The sequence below is a fragment of the Oncorhynchus mykiss genome, chromosome 8 (assembly GCF_013265735.2).
Source record: "Oncorhynchus mykiss isolate Arlee chromosome 8, USDA_OmykA_1.1, whole genome shotgun sequence".
NCBI classification, from domain to species: domain Eukaryota; kingdom Metazoa; phylum Chordata; class Actinopteri; order Salmoniformes; family Salmonidae; genus Oncorhynchus; species Oncorhynchus mykiss.
Genome location: NC_048572.1, coordinates 75,234,664 through 75,253,555, shown reverse-complemented (window position 1 = coordinate 75,253,555; position 18,892 = coordinate 75,234,664). Strand labels below are relative to the sequence as shown.

Genomic DNA, 18,892 nt, shown 5'->3' with positions numbered 1-18,892 from the left:
GCACTGGCGGCGCTGGGCAGACGGGCGGCACTGGCGGCGCTGGGCAGACGGGCGGCGCTGGCGGCGCTGGGCAGACGGGCGGCGCTGGCGGCGCTGGGCAGACGGGCGGCGCTGGCGGCGCTGGGCAGACGGGCGGCGCTGGCGGCGCTGGGCAGACGGGCGGCACTGGCGGCGCTGGGCAGACGGGCGGCGCTGGCGGCGCTGGGCAGACGGGCGGCGCTGGCGGCGTTGGGCAGACGGGAAGCTCCGATGGCGCCGGGCAGACGGGAAGCTCCGGCAGAGGCGCCGGGCAGACGGGAAGCTCCGGCAGAGGCGCCGGACAGGCGGGAGGCTCCGGCAGAGGCGCCGGACAGGCGGGAGGCTCCGGCAGAGGCGCCGGACAGGCGGGAGGCTCCGGCAGAGGCGCCGGACAGGCGGGAGGCTCCGGCAGAGGCGCCGGACAGGCGGGAGGCTCCGGCAGAGGCGCCGGACAGGCGGGAGGCTCCGGCAGAGGCGCCGGACAGACGGGAGACTCCGGCAGAGGCGCCGGACAGACGGGAGACTCCGGCAGCGCTGGAGAGGAGGAAGGCTCTGGTAGCGCCGGCGAGGCGGGTGACTCCGGCAGCGCTGGAGAGGAGGAATGCTCTGGACGGATGGGCCGGAGAGACAGCCTGGTACGGGGAGCTGCCACCGGAGGGCTGGGGTGTGGAGGTGGTGACGGATAGACCGGGCCGTGCAGGCGCACTGGAGCTCTTGAGCACCGAGCCTGCCCAACCTTACCCGGTTGAATGGTCCCGGTCGCCCTGCCAGTGCGGCGAGGTGGAATAGCCCGCACTGGGCTATGCAGGCCAACCGGGGACACCGTGCGCAAGGCTGGTGCCATGTAAGCCGGCCCAAGGAGACGCACTGGAGACCAGATGCGTAGAGCCGGCTTCATGGCACTTGGCTCGATGCCCACTCTAGCCCGGCCGATACGCGGAGCTGGAATGTACCGCACCGGGCTGTGCACCCGCACTGGGGACACCGTGCGCTCCACAGCATAACACGGTGCCTGCCCGGTCTCTCTAGCCCCCCGGTAACCACAGGAAGTTGGCTCAGGTCTCCTACCTGGCGTAGCCATACTCCCTGTTAGCCCCCCCCCAATAAATTTTTGGGGCTGACTCCCGGGCTTCCATCCACGACGCCGCGCTGCCTCCTCATACCAGCGCCTCTCCGCTTTCGCCGCCTCCAGTTCTTCTTTGGGACGGCGATATTCTCCTGGTTGAGCCCAGGGTCCTCTTCCGTCTAATTCGTCCTCCCATGTCCATACCTCCTCGCGCTGCTCCTGCTGCTGCTTTTTCCTTTGCCCATTACCACACCGCTTGGTCCTGTTGTGGTGGGTGATTCTGTAAGGGCGTTCGTCTGTAGGAGGAGGAGAAGCGGACCAAAGCGCAGCGTGGTGGTTGTTCATTGTATTTTATTCTCGACACTATACATGAACAAACTAACGAAAAAACAAGAAACGTGAGAACTCAAAACCTAATACAGCCTATCTGGTGAATACTACACAAAGACAGGAACAATCACCCACAAACACACAGTGAAACCCAGGCTACCTAAGTATGATTCTCAATCAGAGACAACTAATGACACCTGCCTCTGATTGAGAACCATACTAGGCCGAAAACATAGAACTGCCCCAAAACATAGAAAAACAAATATAGACTGCCCACCCAACTCATGCCCTGACCATACTAAATAAATACAAAAACAAAGGAAATAGAGGTCAGAACGTGACAGTATTAGACTTAAAACTAATCATCCAGCGATCATACGTTGTTTACCAGGGGGCAGGGCTACCGACGTTAAGGCTAATCTGAAGACGGTGCTGGCTAAGGCTGAAATTGGCGAGTGTAGAGAGTATAGGGATATTGTTATCCACGTCGGCACCAATGATGTTGGATGAAACAGTCAGATGTCACCAAGCACAACATAGCTTCAGTGTGTAAATCAGCTAGAAAGATGTGTCGGCATCGAGTAATTGTCTCTGGCCCACTCCCAGTTCGGGGGAGTGATGAGCTCTACAGCAGAGTCTCACAACTCAATCTCTGGTTGAAAACTGTTTTCTGCCCCTACCAAAAGATACAATTTGTAGATAATTGGCCCTCTTTCTGGGACTCACCCACAAACAGGACCAAGCCTGGCCTGCTGAGGAGTGACGGACTCCATCCTAGCTGGAGGGGTCTCATCTTATATACGGAAATAGACAGGCGTCTAAACTGAATTTACTGTGTTAAATGAGGCGGAGGTGTTGCTAACATCTACGATAGCAAATTTCAATAAAAAAAGGACTGCATTTTCGTCTTTTGAGCTTCTAGTCATGAACTCTATGCAGCCTACTCAATCACTTTTTATAGCTACTGTTTACAGACCTCCTAGGCCGTATACAGCTTTCCTCGCTGAGTTCCCTAAATTCCTATCAGACCTTGTAGTCATGGCAGATAATAATGTTTCCGGACCTACTCACTGCCACAGTCATACTCTGGACCTAGTTTTGTCCCATGGAATAAATATTGTGGATCTTAATGTTGTTTCTCCTAATCCTGGACTATTGGACCACCGTTTTATTACGTTTGCAATCGCAACAAATAATCTGCTCAGAATCCAACCAAGGACCATCAAAAGCTGCGCTATAAATTCTCTGACAACTCAAAGATTCCTAAATACCCCTCCAGACTCCCTCCACCTACCCAAGGATGTCAGAGTGCAAAAATCAGTTAACCACCTAACTGAGGAAATAAATGTAACCTTGCGTAATACCCTAGATGCAGTCACACCCCTAAAAACAAAAAACACTTCTCATAAGAAACTAGCTCCCTGGTATACAGAAAATACCTGAGCAACGAAGCAAGCTTCCAGAAAATTGGAACGGAAGTGGCGCTACACCAAACTAGAAGTCTTCCAATTAGCTTGGAAAGACAACACCGTGCAGTATCGAAGAGCCCTCACTGCTGCTCGATCATCCTATTTTTCCAACTTAATTGAGAAGAATGAGAACAATCCAACATTTATTTTTTGATACTATCGCAAAGCTAACTAAAAAGCAGCATTCCCCAAGAGAGGATATAAATTCATGAACTTTTTTGAAAAAAAAATCATGATCATTAGAAAGCAAATTACATCTGTGTATTTCTCCAAATCTTAGTTGTCCTGATTCTGCACAACACTGCAAGGACCTAGTTTCTTAATACTATATCTCTTGACACATAGATGAAAATAGTCCCGGCCTCTAAAACTTCAAGCTGCATACTGGACCCTATTCCAAACAAACTACTGAAAGAGCTGCTTCCTGAGCTCCGCCCTCCTATGTTGAACATAATAAACGGCTCCTATCCACCGGATGTGTACCAAACTCAGTAAAAGTGGCAGTAATAAAGCCCAGAAAATATAAAAAACTATCGGCCTATATCAAATCTCATTCCCATTCCCAAATCTCATTCCCATTCCTCTCAAAAATTTGAGAAAAAGCTGTTGCGCAGCAACTCACTGCCTTCCTGAAGACAAACAATGTATACAGAACGCTTCAGTCTGGTTTTAGACCCCATCATAGCACTGAGACTGCCCTCGTGAAGGTGGTAAATTACCTTTTAATGGAGTCAGACCAAGGCTCTGCATCCTGTCCTCGTGCTCCTAGTGCTGCTTTTGATACCATCGATCACCACATTCTTTTGGAGAGATTGGAAACCCACATTTTTCTATACGGACAAGTTCTGGCCTGGTTTAGATCTTATCTGTGGGATAGATACTGTATCAGTTTGTCTCTGTGGATGGTTTGTCCTCTGGCAAATCAACTGTACATTTCGGTGTTCCTAAAGGTTCCATTTTAGGACCACAAGTGTTTTCACTATATATTTTGCCTCTTGGTGATGTCATTCAGAAACATAATGTTAACTTGTACTGCTATGCGGATGATATACAGCTGTACATTCCGATGAAACATGGTGAAGCTCCAAAATTGCCGTCCCTGGAAGCCTATGTTTCAGACATAAGAAAGTGGATAGCGGGAAATGTTTTACTTTTAAACTCGGACAAAACAGAGATGCTAGTTCTAGGTCCCAAGAAACAAAGAGATCTTCTGTTGGATATGACAGTTAATCTCAATGATTGTACAGTTGTCTCAAATAAAACTGTGAAGGATCTCGGCGTTACTCTGGACCCTGAACTCTCTTTTGACGAACATATCAAGACTGTTTCAAGGACAGCTTTTTTCCATCTACATAACATTTCAAAAATCTGAAACTTTCTGTCCAAAAATTATGCCGAAAAATGTATCCATGCTTCTGTTACTTCTGGGTTAGACTACTGCAATGCCCTACTTTCCGGCTACCCGGATAAAACATTAAATAAACACCAGTTAGTGCTAAACACGGCTGCTAGAATCTTGACTAGATCCAAAACATTTGATCATATTACTCCAGTGCTAGCCTCTCTATACTGGCTTCCTGTCAAAGCAAGGGCTGATTTCAAGGTTTTACTACTAACCTACAAAGCATTACATGGGTTTTCTCCTACCCATCTTTCTGATTTGATCCTGCTGTACATACCTACACATACGCCACGGTCACAAGACGCAGGCCTCCTTATTGTCCCTAGAATTTCTAAGCAAACAGCTGGAGAAAGGGCTTTCTCCTAGACAGCTCAATTTTTATGGAATGGTCAGCCTATCCATTTGAGAGACGCAGACTCGGTCTCGACCTTTAAGTCTTTATTGAAGATTCATCTCTTCAGTAGGTCCTATGATTGAGTGTAGTCTGGCCCAGGGGTGTGAAGGTGAACGGAAAGGCACTGGAGTGACAAACCGCCCTTGCTGTCTCTCCCTGGCCAGTTCCCCTCTCTCCACTGGGCCTCTAACCCTATTACGGGGTCTGAGTCACTGGCTTACTGGTGCTCTTCCATGCCGTCCCTAGGAGGGGTGCGTCACTTGATTTGGGTTTGTCCGGGTTGGCGCCCCCCTCGGGTTCATGCTGTGGGGGAGATCTTTGTGGGCTATACTCAGCCTTCTCTCAGGGTAGTTAGTTGGTGGTTTGAAGATATCCCTCTAATGGTGTTGGGGCTGTGCTTTGGCAAAGTGGGTGGGGTTATATCCTGCCTAGTTGGCCCTGTCCAGGGGTATCGTCGGACAGGGCAACAGTGTCTCCTGACCCCTCCTGTCTCAGCCTCCAGAATTGATGCTGCAATAGTTTATGTGTCTGGGGGCTAGGATCAGTCTGTTATATCTGGAGTATTTCTCCTGTCTTATCCAGTGTCCTGTGTGAATTTAAGTATGCTAACTCTCTCTCTCTCTTTCTCTTTTCTCTCTTCTCCCGGAGGACCTGAGCCACAGGACCATGCCTCAGGACTACCTGGGCTGATGACTCCTTGTTGTCCCCAGTCCACCTGCTGTCCCCAGTCCACCTGCTGCTGCTTCAGTTTCAACTGTTCTGCCTGCGGCTAAGGAACCCTGACCTGTTCACTGGACGTGTTACCTTGTCCCGGACCTGCTGTTTTCGACTCTCTCTCTCTACCGCACCTGCTGTCACTGAATGATTGGCTATGAAAAGCCAATTGACATTTACTCCTGAGGTGCTGACCTGTTGCAACCTCTACAACCACTGTGATTATTATTATTTGACCCTGCTGGTCATCTTTGAACGTTTAAACATCTTAGTCATGTACTGTTATAATCTCCACCGGCACAGCCAGAAGAGGACTGGCCACCCCTCAGAGCCTGGTTCCTCTCTAGGTTTCTACCTAGGTTCCCGCCTTTCTAGGGAGTTTTTCCTAGCCACCGAGCTTCTACATCTGCATTGCTTGCTGTTTGGGGTTTTAGACTGGGTTTCTGAATAGCATTTTGTGACATCGGCTGATGTAAAAAGGGCTTTATAAATACATTTGATTGATTGAGAGGATGAACCAGGAGCTGGGGAGGTTCCTGAGGAGCCACTGCCAGGACCGGCAGGGAGAGTGGGCCCAAATCCTTCCCTGGGCGGAGTATGCCCAGAATTTGTTATGTCACTCCTCCACCGGGCTGACTCCCTTCCAGTGTGTTCTGGGTCATCAGCCGGACCTGGACCCCGGGCCAGACCGAAGCTCCTGCAGTGGATGAGTGTTTCAGGCACACATAAGAAGTGTAGAGCGATGCCCATGCATGCCATCCACCAACAGAAGGAGCAGGTGGATCGCCACCACAGGGAGGCTCCCGTGTTCCATCCTGGTGATCGCGTCTGGCTCTCCACCAGAAACTTCCCACTCCACCTGCCCTGCAAGAAGCTGAGCCCCGGGTTTGTGGGGCCGTTCAAGGTTCTCTGGAGGGTCAACGAGGTGACATATAGATTACAGCTCCCCAGTGACTACCGTATCCCACCTTCCTTTCATGTCTCCCTTCTCAGGCCGGTGGTTCCTGGTCCCCTGGCTGAGGCTGTCCCCCACGACACCCCTCCTCATCCCCTGGATGTCAAAGGTGGCCCGCCTATACCGTCAGATCCCTACTGGACTCCCGATATCATGGGGGGCGGCTCCAATACGTAGTGGACTGGGAGGGTTACGATCCAGAGGAGCGGTGTTGGGATCCGGTGGAGGACATTCTGGATCCCAACATCATCCGTGATTTCCACCTTCGCAGACCGGCCCCTCCTCACCCTCGGGGCCATCCCCCTTGCCGGCGTCCCCCTGTGGCTGGAGTCGCGCGTCTACTCCCGCTCCTCTCCTCTCTACTCTGTATTCTATCAGTATTCCATTTCACACGGTCTCTGTTGGAATCTGAAAGCCCCATTACAGAACATGTGATGACAACAGAAGTTACTTTCATAATTATCACCAGGCTGAGATGCTGGCTCCATCAGTAGATAACATAGACATCCAGTACAGTGCTGGGCACAGACTGTCTTCCACCAGGGAACTTTGGTATTAACCATGTTTAATGTACAACAATCAATGTTTAGGGTCAGGGTTATTTATAGCGTCGTAATCTGCGTGCGTGCGTGCGTGCGTGTGTGTGTGTGTGTGAGTGTGTGCGTGTGTGAGTGTGTGCCTGCGTGCGTGTGTGGGTGTATGTGTGTCCGTGTGCGTGTGTTCATGTGCGTGTGTCCATGTCTCTCTGTGTCTGTTGGCTAAGACCTTGAACTGCAGTGTACAAGCACTGGGAGTCTATATAGTATTCATCATGCTCCTCCATCTGAGTTCTCTCTATCCATAATCATGTCTATAATAAGGAGAAGCAAAACATCATGTTCCCATTGATCTTCAGTGTGTTCCAGCTAAGCCTGTAGCCTGTAGCCTGTAGCCTGTAGCCTGTAGCCTGTACTGGGCCAGAGACGGAAGATTAAAAATGCATAAGAGCATTAAGATGTACAAGAGCATTATCCATGTATGTACATTGCTGATACACTCTGATACAAATTACGCACACACACATACCCACACCCGTGCACACAAACACACCGGTACGCACACAAACACAATTGGTGTTCTGGGAGGACTCCAAGTGTCAGCAATATCATATGGCGTGTGTGTGGTCTGGCTGTGTTCCCTCATAGAGCTCAATACAATCTGCAGGCATAAATACCTGCTCCCCAGTGCATGTTTGCACTAATGACTTACAATGCTGGCCATCTGTACCGCTGGACATTCAGCTCAGTTCATGCATCTTGTCCTTGCCCGTTCTGCATCAATTTGGGCAATTTTTCATCTATCGTACATCATGTACCTATAAGGCCTGCCTGAAGTGCCCAAATGAAGCATTTCCTAATAGTCAGTAGGCTACTTACAGACTTCTCTCAGTCGGAGAGGGCCCCATGCCTGGCTGTCTGTACAGCTGGATATAAAACGTGAAGCAATTTGGCCTAAGCGTTTATAAAATAGGATCTGCAGACAGTGAGACATTTCCTACAGAGCGGGGCTTTTTTCCCCATATATATTTTTCTCGCAGTGCTGTCTGACAGCCCGCAGCACTCACACAGGATCATTACTATTCATTTACTCAGCAGACTGGCCACATGGACTTAAACAGTAGCCATCTACACACAGCAGCGTATACAACACACTACTCTAAGGCTAAGTAGAGGGAGAGCTTGAGAACGCTCATGTCTAGTCAACGTGACCTAACCCACACATCCACAGTAAGTCTCTGAAAACCAAAGGAGCAGGATGAATAAGGCTACACGATTGCTATAATGAATTATCAGAGTGAAGGGGGAGAAATATAGCCGCTGTTAGTGTTTTGAGGTGGTAAATGTAATAGTGATAAATCTATGCTCGTAAAATGTAAATCACCCAGATTGCAATATCATTCTACCGGACCTACTGGAATGCTGGCCACGAGAGAGTGGACATTGACAGGTCCTGACCTGGAGTGAAATGAGATATAACTTTGACTACATTCATTCTCATGAAGATGTCAATTCCCATTGGTGTGTGGATTGGTGCTAGTTATGACTGGTCCCAGGGGCCTGTATGGTTCAAGAGCTTTAGTTGAATATAAGTGTGCATGGGGATTGGAAGGCACCAGAGTAGACTGGGCTGATGTAAATCAATTCCAATTGAAGATTTATTTCACATACAATACAAACCCACAGCTCCTAATGACAATGAAATAGTACCACTGGTATATATAAAGGGAATACAGGTTAGGGTTGAATTAGGACAGTTTAGTACAGGGGTCTCCAACTGTGTTCCTGGGGAGCTACAGTGCATTGGAAAGTACTCAGACCCTTTGACCTTTTCCACATTTTGTTACTTTACAGCCTTATTCTAAAATGGATTAAGAAGAGGTTGTATACACACAATTCCTCATAATGACCCCATAAAATTGTTTATTTTTGTCACGCCCTGGCCATAGAGAGTATTTTATTCTCTATTTTGGTTAGGCCAGGGTGTGATTAGGGTGGGCATTCTTGTTTCTTTATTTCTATGTTTTTTGTTTCTATGTTTTGGCAGGGTATGGTTCTCAATCAGGGACAGCTGTCTATCGTTGTCTCTGATTGGGAGACATACTTAGGCAGCCTGTTTTTCCACCTTAGTTGTAGGTAGTTATCTTTGTTAGTGGCACTATAGCCCTCGTAAGCTTCACGGTCGGTTCTTCTTTGTTGAGTCACAGATCTGGGAAAGGGTACCAAAACATTCTGAAGCATTGAAGGTCCCCAAGAACACAGTGGCCTCCATCATTCTTAAGAAGTTTGGAACCACCAAGACTCTTCAATGCCACCAAGACTCTTCCTAGAGCTGACCGCCTGGCCAAACTGAGCAATTGGGGGAGAAGAGCCTTTGTCAGGGAGGTGACCAAGAACCCGATGGTCACTCTGATAGAGTTTCAGAGTTCCTCTGTGGAGAAGGGAGAACCTTCGAGAAGGACAAACATCTCTGCTGCGCTCCATCAATCAGGCCTTTATGGTAGAGTGGCCAGACGGAAGTCACTTCACAGTAAGGCACATAACAGCCCGCTTGGAGTTTGCCAAAAGGAACCTAAAGGACTCTCAGACCATGAGAAACAATCTTCTCTGCTCTGCTGAAACTAAGATCGAACTCTTTGGCCTGAATGCCAAGCGTCACATCTGGAGGAAACCTGGCACCATCCCTACGGTGAGGCATGGTGGTGGCATGCTGTCGGGATGTTTTTCAGCAGCAGGGACTGGGAGACTAATCAGGATCGAGGGAAAGATGAACATAGCAAAGTACTATGTTCATAGCTAAGTACTATGGTTGCTCCACTAAAAGTTTTGCGATTATGCTGTGGGATTTAGAGGTAATTTGTGGTTTAGTACGGTACCCTGCGTCACCACTTCATTGCGCCAGACCAGCGCAAGGAGGAGTTAGATCACTGATTATGCTTTTGGGTCCTACTGTGTATCTAATTGACAATGAATGGGCGACAAACTTAAATAGAAACTGATAACTGTGCACGACTTCAGTATTACTTACTAAAACTGTGGTTACACTAAGGTTTTTATTAGGATTATTTTGCTCTTACTGTAGTACTGTAGGCCACTCCCGACCAGGCACGTTGTACAGCGCCTGAGTGGCGCAACGTTCTAAGACACTGCACAGCAGTGCAAGCTGTGTTGCTACAGATGCTGGTTCAATACCTGTGCCGGCCTCGACTGGGAGACCCATGAGATTGCAGGTTTTTGGTTTCTCTCCCTCTAAAAACAGAAATAAATCATTCTAAATAACAAACTGGCTATATTTACAAATTAGTAACAATGTCTCACCAATGTTCAAGAATGGCCTTTTTCTTGCTCATTTTACGTTATTTGAAAACAAAATCCTCTCCAAAATATTGTTATTTTTTAAACAAAGCTATTATTCTTTTTAGAATTATATAAATGCCCATTGGATATTCTCACAGATATATTATTAACCCTGTTATTAGCAGGACTACATATATTTTTCATGGCTCCCGAGTGGCACACAATGGGATTGCCTTGCAGTTTTCCAGCTGTATCCACTGAAAGTGCGTGAGGTACAAGGCACGAGGGCAGGGGGCACGGGATGGGCCGCAGAGCCGCACACAGAAGACCGACCTAGCCCATGGGGAAGGGAGGACCAGGAAAGAGGAGGGGGGTGGACCCCCACCCAGTCACGCTGGCAACACTTTAAGGGGAATTGCATTAATAATGGCGCTGACTAGGGAAATGTTCCCATTGTTCTGTTCTTAGTGCCAGTCTATACATTCAAACTAAAACAATTTCACTAATAATGGCATCTTTATGCTTTCATTATAAAATAATTATAAAAATACTCTTTCAAAATGCTGATGTTTATTTAGTTATGGATCCATAATGAATTACTATGGGAATACATTTCACTGAATTACAGAAATATCCTCCAATCCTCTATATGTAATTATTGGCTGAGAGTCACGTCATAATTTTTTATATTCTGTAGGCCTACCGTAGGCGACATGAGTCTCACCAGTATTGAGTAATGTGCTGTTAAAATGGGTGTAGGTTTTATGTATTTAAAAAGCACATTGAAGTTAGAAGCAATAGCCTACAACTATTTTAGCACTATTTCGCACTGCTCTGAGACAAGTATGGGGACTGGTCTTGATAAATCAATGAGATTTTTATTTTCACTGAATCTCCATTTGGGTATTGGTTAGACAAGAATTGTAGAAATGTTATGCTCTTAGTGTAACCTTTATTTTACTGGGCAAGTCAGGTAAGAACAAATTCTTATTTACAAGGACAGCCAACTCCTTCCTCCCCGTTGGGGAATTGAACCCAGGTCTCCCACGTTCCTGCATGACACGGGGATACCTTAGCTAAATAGCACTATACTGTACTCCCGACCGTCACGTTGTACAGAGCCATATTTTCCGTTCCATCCTAACGGAGACGCAGAGGGTTTTTCATTTTTCTTGGAATAGAAACACCATAACATTAATGAAATGAATTAAGAAAGTACCAGTCAATTGTTTGGACACACCTACTCATTCCAGGGTTTTTCTTTATTTTGACTATTTTATACATTGTAGAATAATAGTGAAGACATCACAACAACGAAATAACCATTTTTTTAACCTTAATTTAACTAGGCAAGTCAGTTAGGAACAAATTCTTATTTTCAATGAAGGCCTAGGAAGAGTAGGTTAATTGCCTTGTTCAGGGGCAGAACGACAAAATTTTACCTTGTCAGCTTGGAGATTCGATCTTGTAACCTTTCAGTTACAAGGCCAACACTCTAACCACTAGTCTACCTGCCTCCCCATGGAATTAGTTAAGAACAAATTCTTATTTACAAGGACATCCTACTCCTTCCTCCAAGTGGTTGAATTGAACCCCCGTCTCCCACGTGCCTGCATTCTCTAGTACAGCCACAACTGAAGGCTATCAAATGCTTCTCAAAGATGGCCACTGGTGGTCAAACTAGCACTAACTAGCATTAACGGTACCTGTGGTTCATACTTAAATAACGTGCCATAGAATTCTGCAACACCATGCAAGCTGCGCCGCAGTACGCTGCAACTTTCAAAGAATGAATCACCGTACAGAGAGATCTAATGGCAACCTGCTCCAGACCGCTCAGGACCTCAGACTTGGGGAGAACGTTCACATTCCAACAGGACACTGACCCTAAGACAACAGCCAAGATAACGCAGGAGTGGCATCGGGACAAGTCTCTGACTGTCCTTGAGTGGCCCAGCCAGAGCCCGGACTTGAACCCGATCTAACATCTCTGGAGAGACCTGAAAATAGCTTGCCGAGGCTGTAATCGCTGCCAAAGGTGCTTCAACAAAGTACTGAGTAAAGGGTCTGAATATTTACGTAAATGTGATATTGCAGGTTTTTATTTTTAATACATTTGCAAAAAAAAAAAAAAAAAAACTGTTTTGGCTTTGTCATTATGAGGTATTGTGTGTAGATTGATGAGACATATTTTTTATCAATTTTAGAATAAGGCTGTAACATAACAAAATGTGGAAAAAGTCAAGGAGTCTGAATACTTTCCCAATAGACTGTATACTGTTTATGGTGCAGTAAACCTGATTCAACTAATCATGCTTCCATCTTGACCAAGGTTACTTGGATCAGGTTTGCCAGTTGTAGGGTTCAGGGTTGGAGTTGAAGACCCCTGGTACAGAATAAGACACAAAAAAAATGCTTCATAGAACTAATGAACAAGTTAATAATGTTTCCTCTTACCCTTCCGATGAGCACAGGTTCCGGCCCGCTGTACTCCTCAATTACAAAGAACTGGTTCCAGATCCAACTCCTTCTGCTGCGGGACCGAGTCCCCTCCCCCCCCGTCTGACCAGGCCCCTCTTCCTCCTCCTCATCTGACTCTGCCTCTTGGAACACCAGGCCCCAGCCATTACCGGGCTCGGACTCGACTGTCATCACCCCACTGGCTGCCTTGTCCTGGCTGACCCCCCAGTATGGGTCTGGGCGGAGTTTGAGGACATGGCTGCTATTAATTAACTCTGTCGCGCCAACTACAGGGTCTTGAGTGGCACTTGGACTCAGGATCTTGAGTCGTGGTCCGGCTGTGTGAAGAAGGCTCTCCTCGAAATCTTGAATCCCCTTTCTCTGGGGCTGCAGGGTGAACACTGATGGATGGCCAGCATCTGTCTGAGAAGGGACGTTTGAGGGGAGATGCTTGGTCGTGGCTGGAGGGTCAGTCTGACTGTTGGTCACCTCGCTCTCAGTGTTGAGACTGACCTCATTCATAGGCAGTGACAGAGGGTGAGAGATGTGCTTGTTCATCCAGGTGTCTGTGCTATCTGAACCCCTCATCTCAGAGTTGTCTTTTCCCACACCAGAATCTGGAGTGGCTACACTTAAAGTGTCAACAGCCTCTTCTGGACTGAAATCAGCATTTGTGACAGCGCTTACATGTGGCAGAGCAGTTTGGTTATCCAATGTGAAATGGTTTTGGGTGACAGCCATATCTTGCTTTGGTAATTTCAGGGCCTCCAACTGGCTGCGATCCACATCAATCAAATCTCTCTTTCTGCTTCGGCTGCTCTTGCTCTGAATCTGTGAGTTCACAATCCTCACCAGGTTCTCTTTGGACAGTAGTTTCAGGACACCGTAGCTGCCGGTTGGGTTTAAGTTTCTTGTTGAATCCTTAGTGAGTCCTCTGCCTGGCAGCCCTGTGGTGTGAACGCTCAGGTCTGATCTGACTCTGGATCGGGGAAGGGATTTGAATCTGGTTTTATTGGAGTGCATGTCTAGCCTGTGTTGGACTAAGAATACTTTCTCCATCTTCCCTGTCTTGGTGGGATTTTCAGCGTTTTTGGTGCTGTTCCTACTCTTTCTAAGCCCTTTCTCCTGGATGGCTTCCCTGTCATTGAGTGACACAGACAGAGTTGACTCCCCTTTTTTGACAGGGTCTTCTTCCAAGTCTAACACGGGATTAGGTTTAAAAGTCTCCCTCTCCTTATTAGCTGTTATGGCTGCATTATTCTGGGGTATTTTGGAGCCACTATCAACACCATGGTCATGACCAATCAAGTTTCTAAGAGTCACCATTGGCATCACGTTTGAATCCACACTTGAATCCCATTGGTCGGCTACTCTGTTCTCCCCTAACTTCAGCAAGTGAACCCCGCCCACCCCTCTTCTCCTGATGATCTTAGTGGCTGAACCTTCTCTCATAAGCCCCTCCCACAGACATAGGGAGACCAATAGGAGCAGATTCCTGGTAATCATCTTGGCTTGTGGTGAGATTAGCTAATTTGAGTGACACTTGCTGTGAGGAAGTACTTGTTTTCCAGTTGTCTTCATTCTCTCCTCTATTTCTCTTTCCTTGTATCCTCCTCTCACTCTTCCATTACATGCCCTTCACACTAAGCTGGAGGGCAGGTGCCCTTCCCACAAAAAATCTCTATCTATTCACGGCTCCTCTCTGCTGTTTTTTCCCCTCTTGCAGAACGTCTCATTCAGTGTTCCACGGAGGGTTGAGCAACCTGAGAGAAAAGATAATGATAATTAAGTTAAAACTTTAATGTTAATTAAAAGCGGAACAACACAGCAAGGTAAGTAGGAGAACTCACAGATGAACAAGCAGGACAGATCCCCTAATGGAGCGGCAATCACATTAACACAAGCACTGGTGCATTGCACGGTGAAGTCAGATAGCTGTTGTTACACTCTGTGACCATAGTGTTCAGTAGGTCGCCCTGTGTTGTCACTCGCAATACTGATCCATGCTCTTAACTGTGTGTACTTTCTTGTAGTATTTGCAGTTACTTTGTGAGTTGTGTAGTGTTTTTGTTTAACTATGTGCTGTCTTGTCTTGTGCAGTGTAGTGCGTTGGTGTGTAACATTTGAGCAGTGTTGTGTTACAGACAGGCCCTGTCAGTACAGTCATTGGGGCATGGCTGAGGTCTGAATATTCCCAAAAGGTTCCTCCTTCACCCTTTGTCCTACTCCCTCCCCATCTTGCACTCTTTCCTTACTTCACTCTCCATTTAAACAACTAGTTTTCTTAGAAAAAATCTTGCACTACCCCGCCACCTCCTCCTCTCCCTCCTCCTCCTTGTCTTTTTCTCTTCCCACCTCTCCCACTCACCACCTCGCTCTATCTATCCATGGCTGTCTCACCACCTCTCTCTATCTCAGCCTATCTATCCATGGCTGTCTCACCACCTCTCTCTATCGATCCATGGCTGTCTCACCACCTCTCTCTATCTCAGCCTGTCTCACCACCTCTCTCTATCTCAGCCTATCTATCCATGGCTGTCTCACCACCTCTCTCTATCTATCCATGGCTGTCTCACCACCTCTCGCTATCTCAGCCTATCTAACCATGGCTGTCTCACCACCTCTCTCTATCTATCCATGGCTGTCTCACCACCTCTCTCTATCTCAGCCTATCTATCCTTGGCTGTCTCACCACCTCTCTCTATCTCAGCCTATCTATCCATGGCTGTCTCACCACCTCTCTCAGGTTTGTTTTCATATGGTATCCCTTCCTCTGCTCGTCTTTCATCTCCTTTCCTCCTTCCGTGTCAATCAAGGTGCTGTCGTAGCGTCCCTCACCCTCTATGCTCTCCGTAAATCAATCAGCCAATCCCCTCCTATTGACGGCCCAGTGACATTGAAAATGACAGGTGACAGCCATATTGATGACACACGATACCACTATAAAACCTATACAGTACTCATATATCAGGTGGAACATTTACTGACTAAAGTACCACAACACAAATTTCCAGGATAACGTTAAACCGGTCGGAATATGGACGTGTGGTTGGATGAGGGGTTCATTACTGGTGTCAATTTGTGATATTGTGTCAGACACTGTGTTTTCCCAGTGATTTAACAGGGTCAGTGCAGTCCTTCAGCTGATCCAGGTAAGTACCTGGACTGTATTCTGCTGTCGAACAGAGTGGCTTAGACTGGTCTAGAGGGTGTGACTCTATGTTTTAATGAGAGGATGATGTAACCTGTAGGACCATACATTGGTAGGGTTGGGAACATGGCAGGTTGATAACAGGTTGCATGTGTTACACATGCTGTGTCTATTGAAATATACCAGTCAATAATTGTCCTCATTCTGCCTCTGGTGACAAGCTTTACATCCCACATGGTATAAGGTAGAGGAGACGGGTTGGTTATCACAATGCTCATAACTACTAATCTGGAGCATAGAAATTGTATTTTCCTAATCTAAATGTTTTGTGATGTTGACATGTGTGAACAACATGGATATCTACTAAACTAATCTCTAATAAACACATTTGTACATTCAACTCAATTCAGAGCACTGTCCAGGTTTTTAGTTATAAGCATTGTGACAACCAACCTGTGTGACAACCAGCCCTGTCTCCTCTAGGCTTCCTCATGCAGAAACTGATGAGCTATAGTATCCCCAGGAGGCTCCTCACTGTGGGGTAAAGGTGATTAAGGGGAATATGGTACGTGGACGGTGGAACACCCCCTCATCTTTTAACTTTCCTCTGCTTCCTGCCGTGTTCACCCCCCGGGTGAGTTTCTCACTGAACTGATTAATTGGGGCCATAAATATCTTAATACATTTTTCCCTTCCTTGGGCACCAAACTCAAATGATCTTTTGGTTCGTTAGTATTAGAGGCAGATCTCCACCATCGATCGCAGGGAGCCGCGGTGCAGTGAAGGCTGTCGCCAACTTAACGAGACTGAAAATTAAAATTACGATTCACCTCCATCCGCACTGTCTGTCTCTCCCTTCCTCTCTTACACAAACATATTATCACAGCAGTACACCAGGACAGACAGTCTCCAAAACACAAACAAAATCAAAAAACTAAAACATAGCCATTCTTTCATTATTCAAGACACTGTGTACAAAATGTTTTAATCCAAATACATTTAAGTGATAATGCCCGAGAAGCCGGTGTTTGGAGGATATATTGGCACAGGTGTTAGGCCCGAGACAATGTTGAGTGCTGGCAAACCGTGCCAATATATCATCCAAACACCAACTTCAAGAGCATTATCTCTTTTATACAACGTGTTACCAACGTATTCAAATAATGATTGACATATTTTCATTAAGAACATTATTTTGATGAATTTAGTCGTACTATTTCATCCTTCCTCAAAATAGTCACCACACAAATCTAGGGTTGCTACCCAAGCCGACTGGTCATTTGTTCCATCGGTTTGGTTGCCAGAGACGCGACCCAGTCGTTCAGTCTTTTTGTTCTGTATCTATGGACACGATCATTCTAAATGAAATGCTCTATTGCCATACTGGCTGGCAGCGTTCTTATCCCTTGCTTGCTAGCTAGCCAACTATGGCTAACTTAGTCACGTCAAAAAGAATCACGTGCAGACAGAATAGTGCAGTCAGAATAACAGCAAAGTAGCTGCATTTGTATAAGCATCTTTTCTAGTGACATTTACTTAGATACATCCATAACAATGAGCTAATGAAGCGCGATTTCACCTGGCATAGAAAATGTGCTCTCTCATCAAGACACTGTTGTTAGAGTGTGTAAGCTGTGTTATCGGCTAGCAATCATTTCAAACTGAAGCTGGAAAGACTGCAAACTAGCTGCACTTTGTTTCATTTGACCTTTTTTTCAATTGACATTTCTTTGTATGTATCCATAAAACTTATGCCATCTGATTCATGATTTTGACTGGCTGAGAATTGCTGCCTGCCTGTCTCGTCCCGACTCCGGACATGTTGAATACTATGGGACAGCTGGAGATCAAATTTGGGTATTGAAACAATGTTGCAAATGTCGGAGAGATCTCCACTATGAAAAGTATTGACACATTATCTCACATTTCTTTTAGACGAGGGGTTTATAGCTGGGTTAAAGGTCAGATGGGACTACAGCTGTTCGTCTAAAAACGAAATGTGAGGAGATGTATAGATACTTTTTATAGTGGAGATCAAGTTTATAAATTGCCTGGCTGGGCTGATGAGACAGGGGGTTGCGCAGTCAGATGGAACAGAGTAAATAGGCATTTCAAAGTCAAAGATTTTGCAGGTAATAACTGGAATGCGTTTTTTTTACCATTAATAAGCATTCAGGATTAGACCCCTTGTATAAAATGCATACAAACACACTCAACTCACAGACACACAAACGCATATTGTTATAGCAATGTTACAGTGCATCACCTCGACACACCCCGCCTACACCCCCACACAAAAAACACAAATACAACCTCTTCATGACACTAATGTGTGTGTTTTTCTGTTGAACCATTCCTGGTAAAAGGCTCAGGGGACCGCCTCCGGACCCACAGAAGTCAAAAAGAAGAAAAATAAAACGTTCCTTTCTAAGGAAGGCAGTGAAAGAACAGTCGCCCTTAGAATTATGCATGGCGAAACAAAGAACAGAGAGAAGAGGCAGCCACAAACAGAACCAGTCCGTCTTGGGAGACCCTCACTACGCTTTAATAGCGAAAAAGCCATTGAACACACAGCTCAGTCCTCGTCTTGAACCTCAGCAGACACAGTTGAAGTCGGAAGTTTACATTCACCTTAGCCAAATACATTTAAACTCAGTTTTTCACAATTCCTGACATTGAGATTGAGTCCTAGTAAAAATTCCCTGTCTTAGGTCACCACTTTATTTTAAGTATTTGAAATGTCATAATAATAGTAGAGTGATTTATTTCAGCTTTTATTTCTTTCATCACATTCCCAGTGGGTCAGAAGTTTACATGCACTCAATCAGTATTTGGTAGCATTGCCGTTAAATTGTTGATCTTGGGTCAAAGTACAAGTACAAGCAGCATCACAATGTGATCATCATTTCCTCAAGGGAAAATATAATTCATTCGCCATCCATTCCTTCACTACTACAGCCCAATGGCACAATCAAAAGACGACCATCTGATTACTATGAATTGAACATGCTTAGCACTGAGTGTGTAAGTATAGGGATATACTACTACTATACTATACCCTGACCCCTCTCGGCATTCACATCCACTCAAGTGTTAAATC

General features: G+C 46.4%; 1 protein-coding gene across 1 annotated transcript in view; it reads right to left on the bottom strand.

Moving 5' to 3' along the window:
- The window catches only part of LOC110530987, a 206,536-nt gene that overhangs the window by 104,399 nt on the left and 83,245 nt on the right, over positions 1-18,892 (bottom strand). The window contains exon 2 of the mRNA XM_036986260.1: positions 12,639-14,404. Coding sequence (XP_036842155.1) covers positions 12,639-14,147 — 1,509 coding nt within the window. The 5' untranslated portion in view covers positions 14,148-14,404. The remainder of the gene's footprint in view (positions 1-12,638; positions 14,405-18,892) is intronic.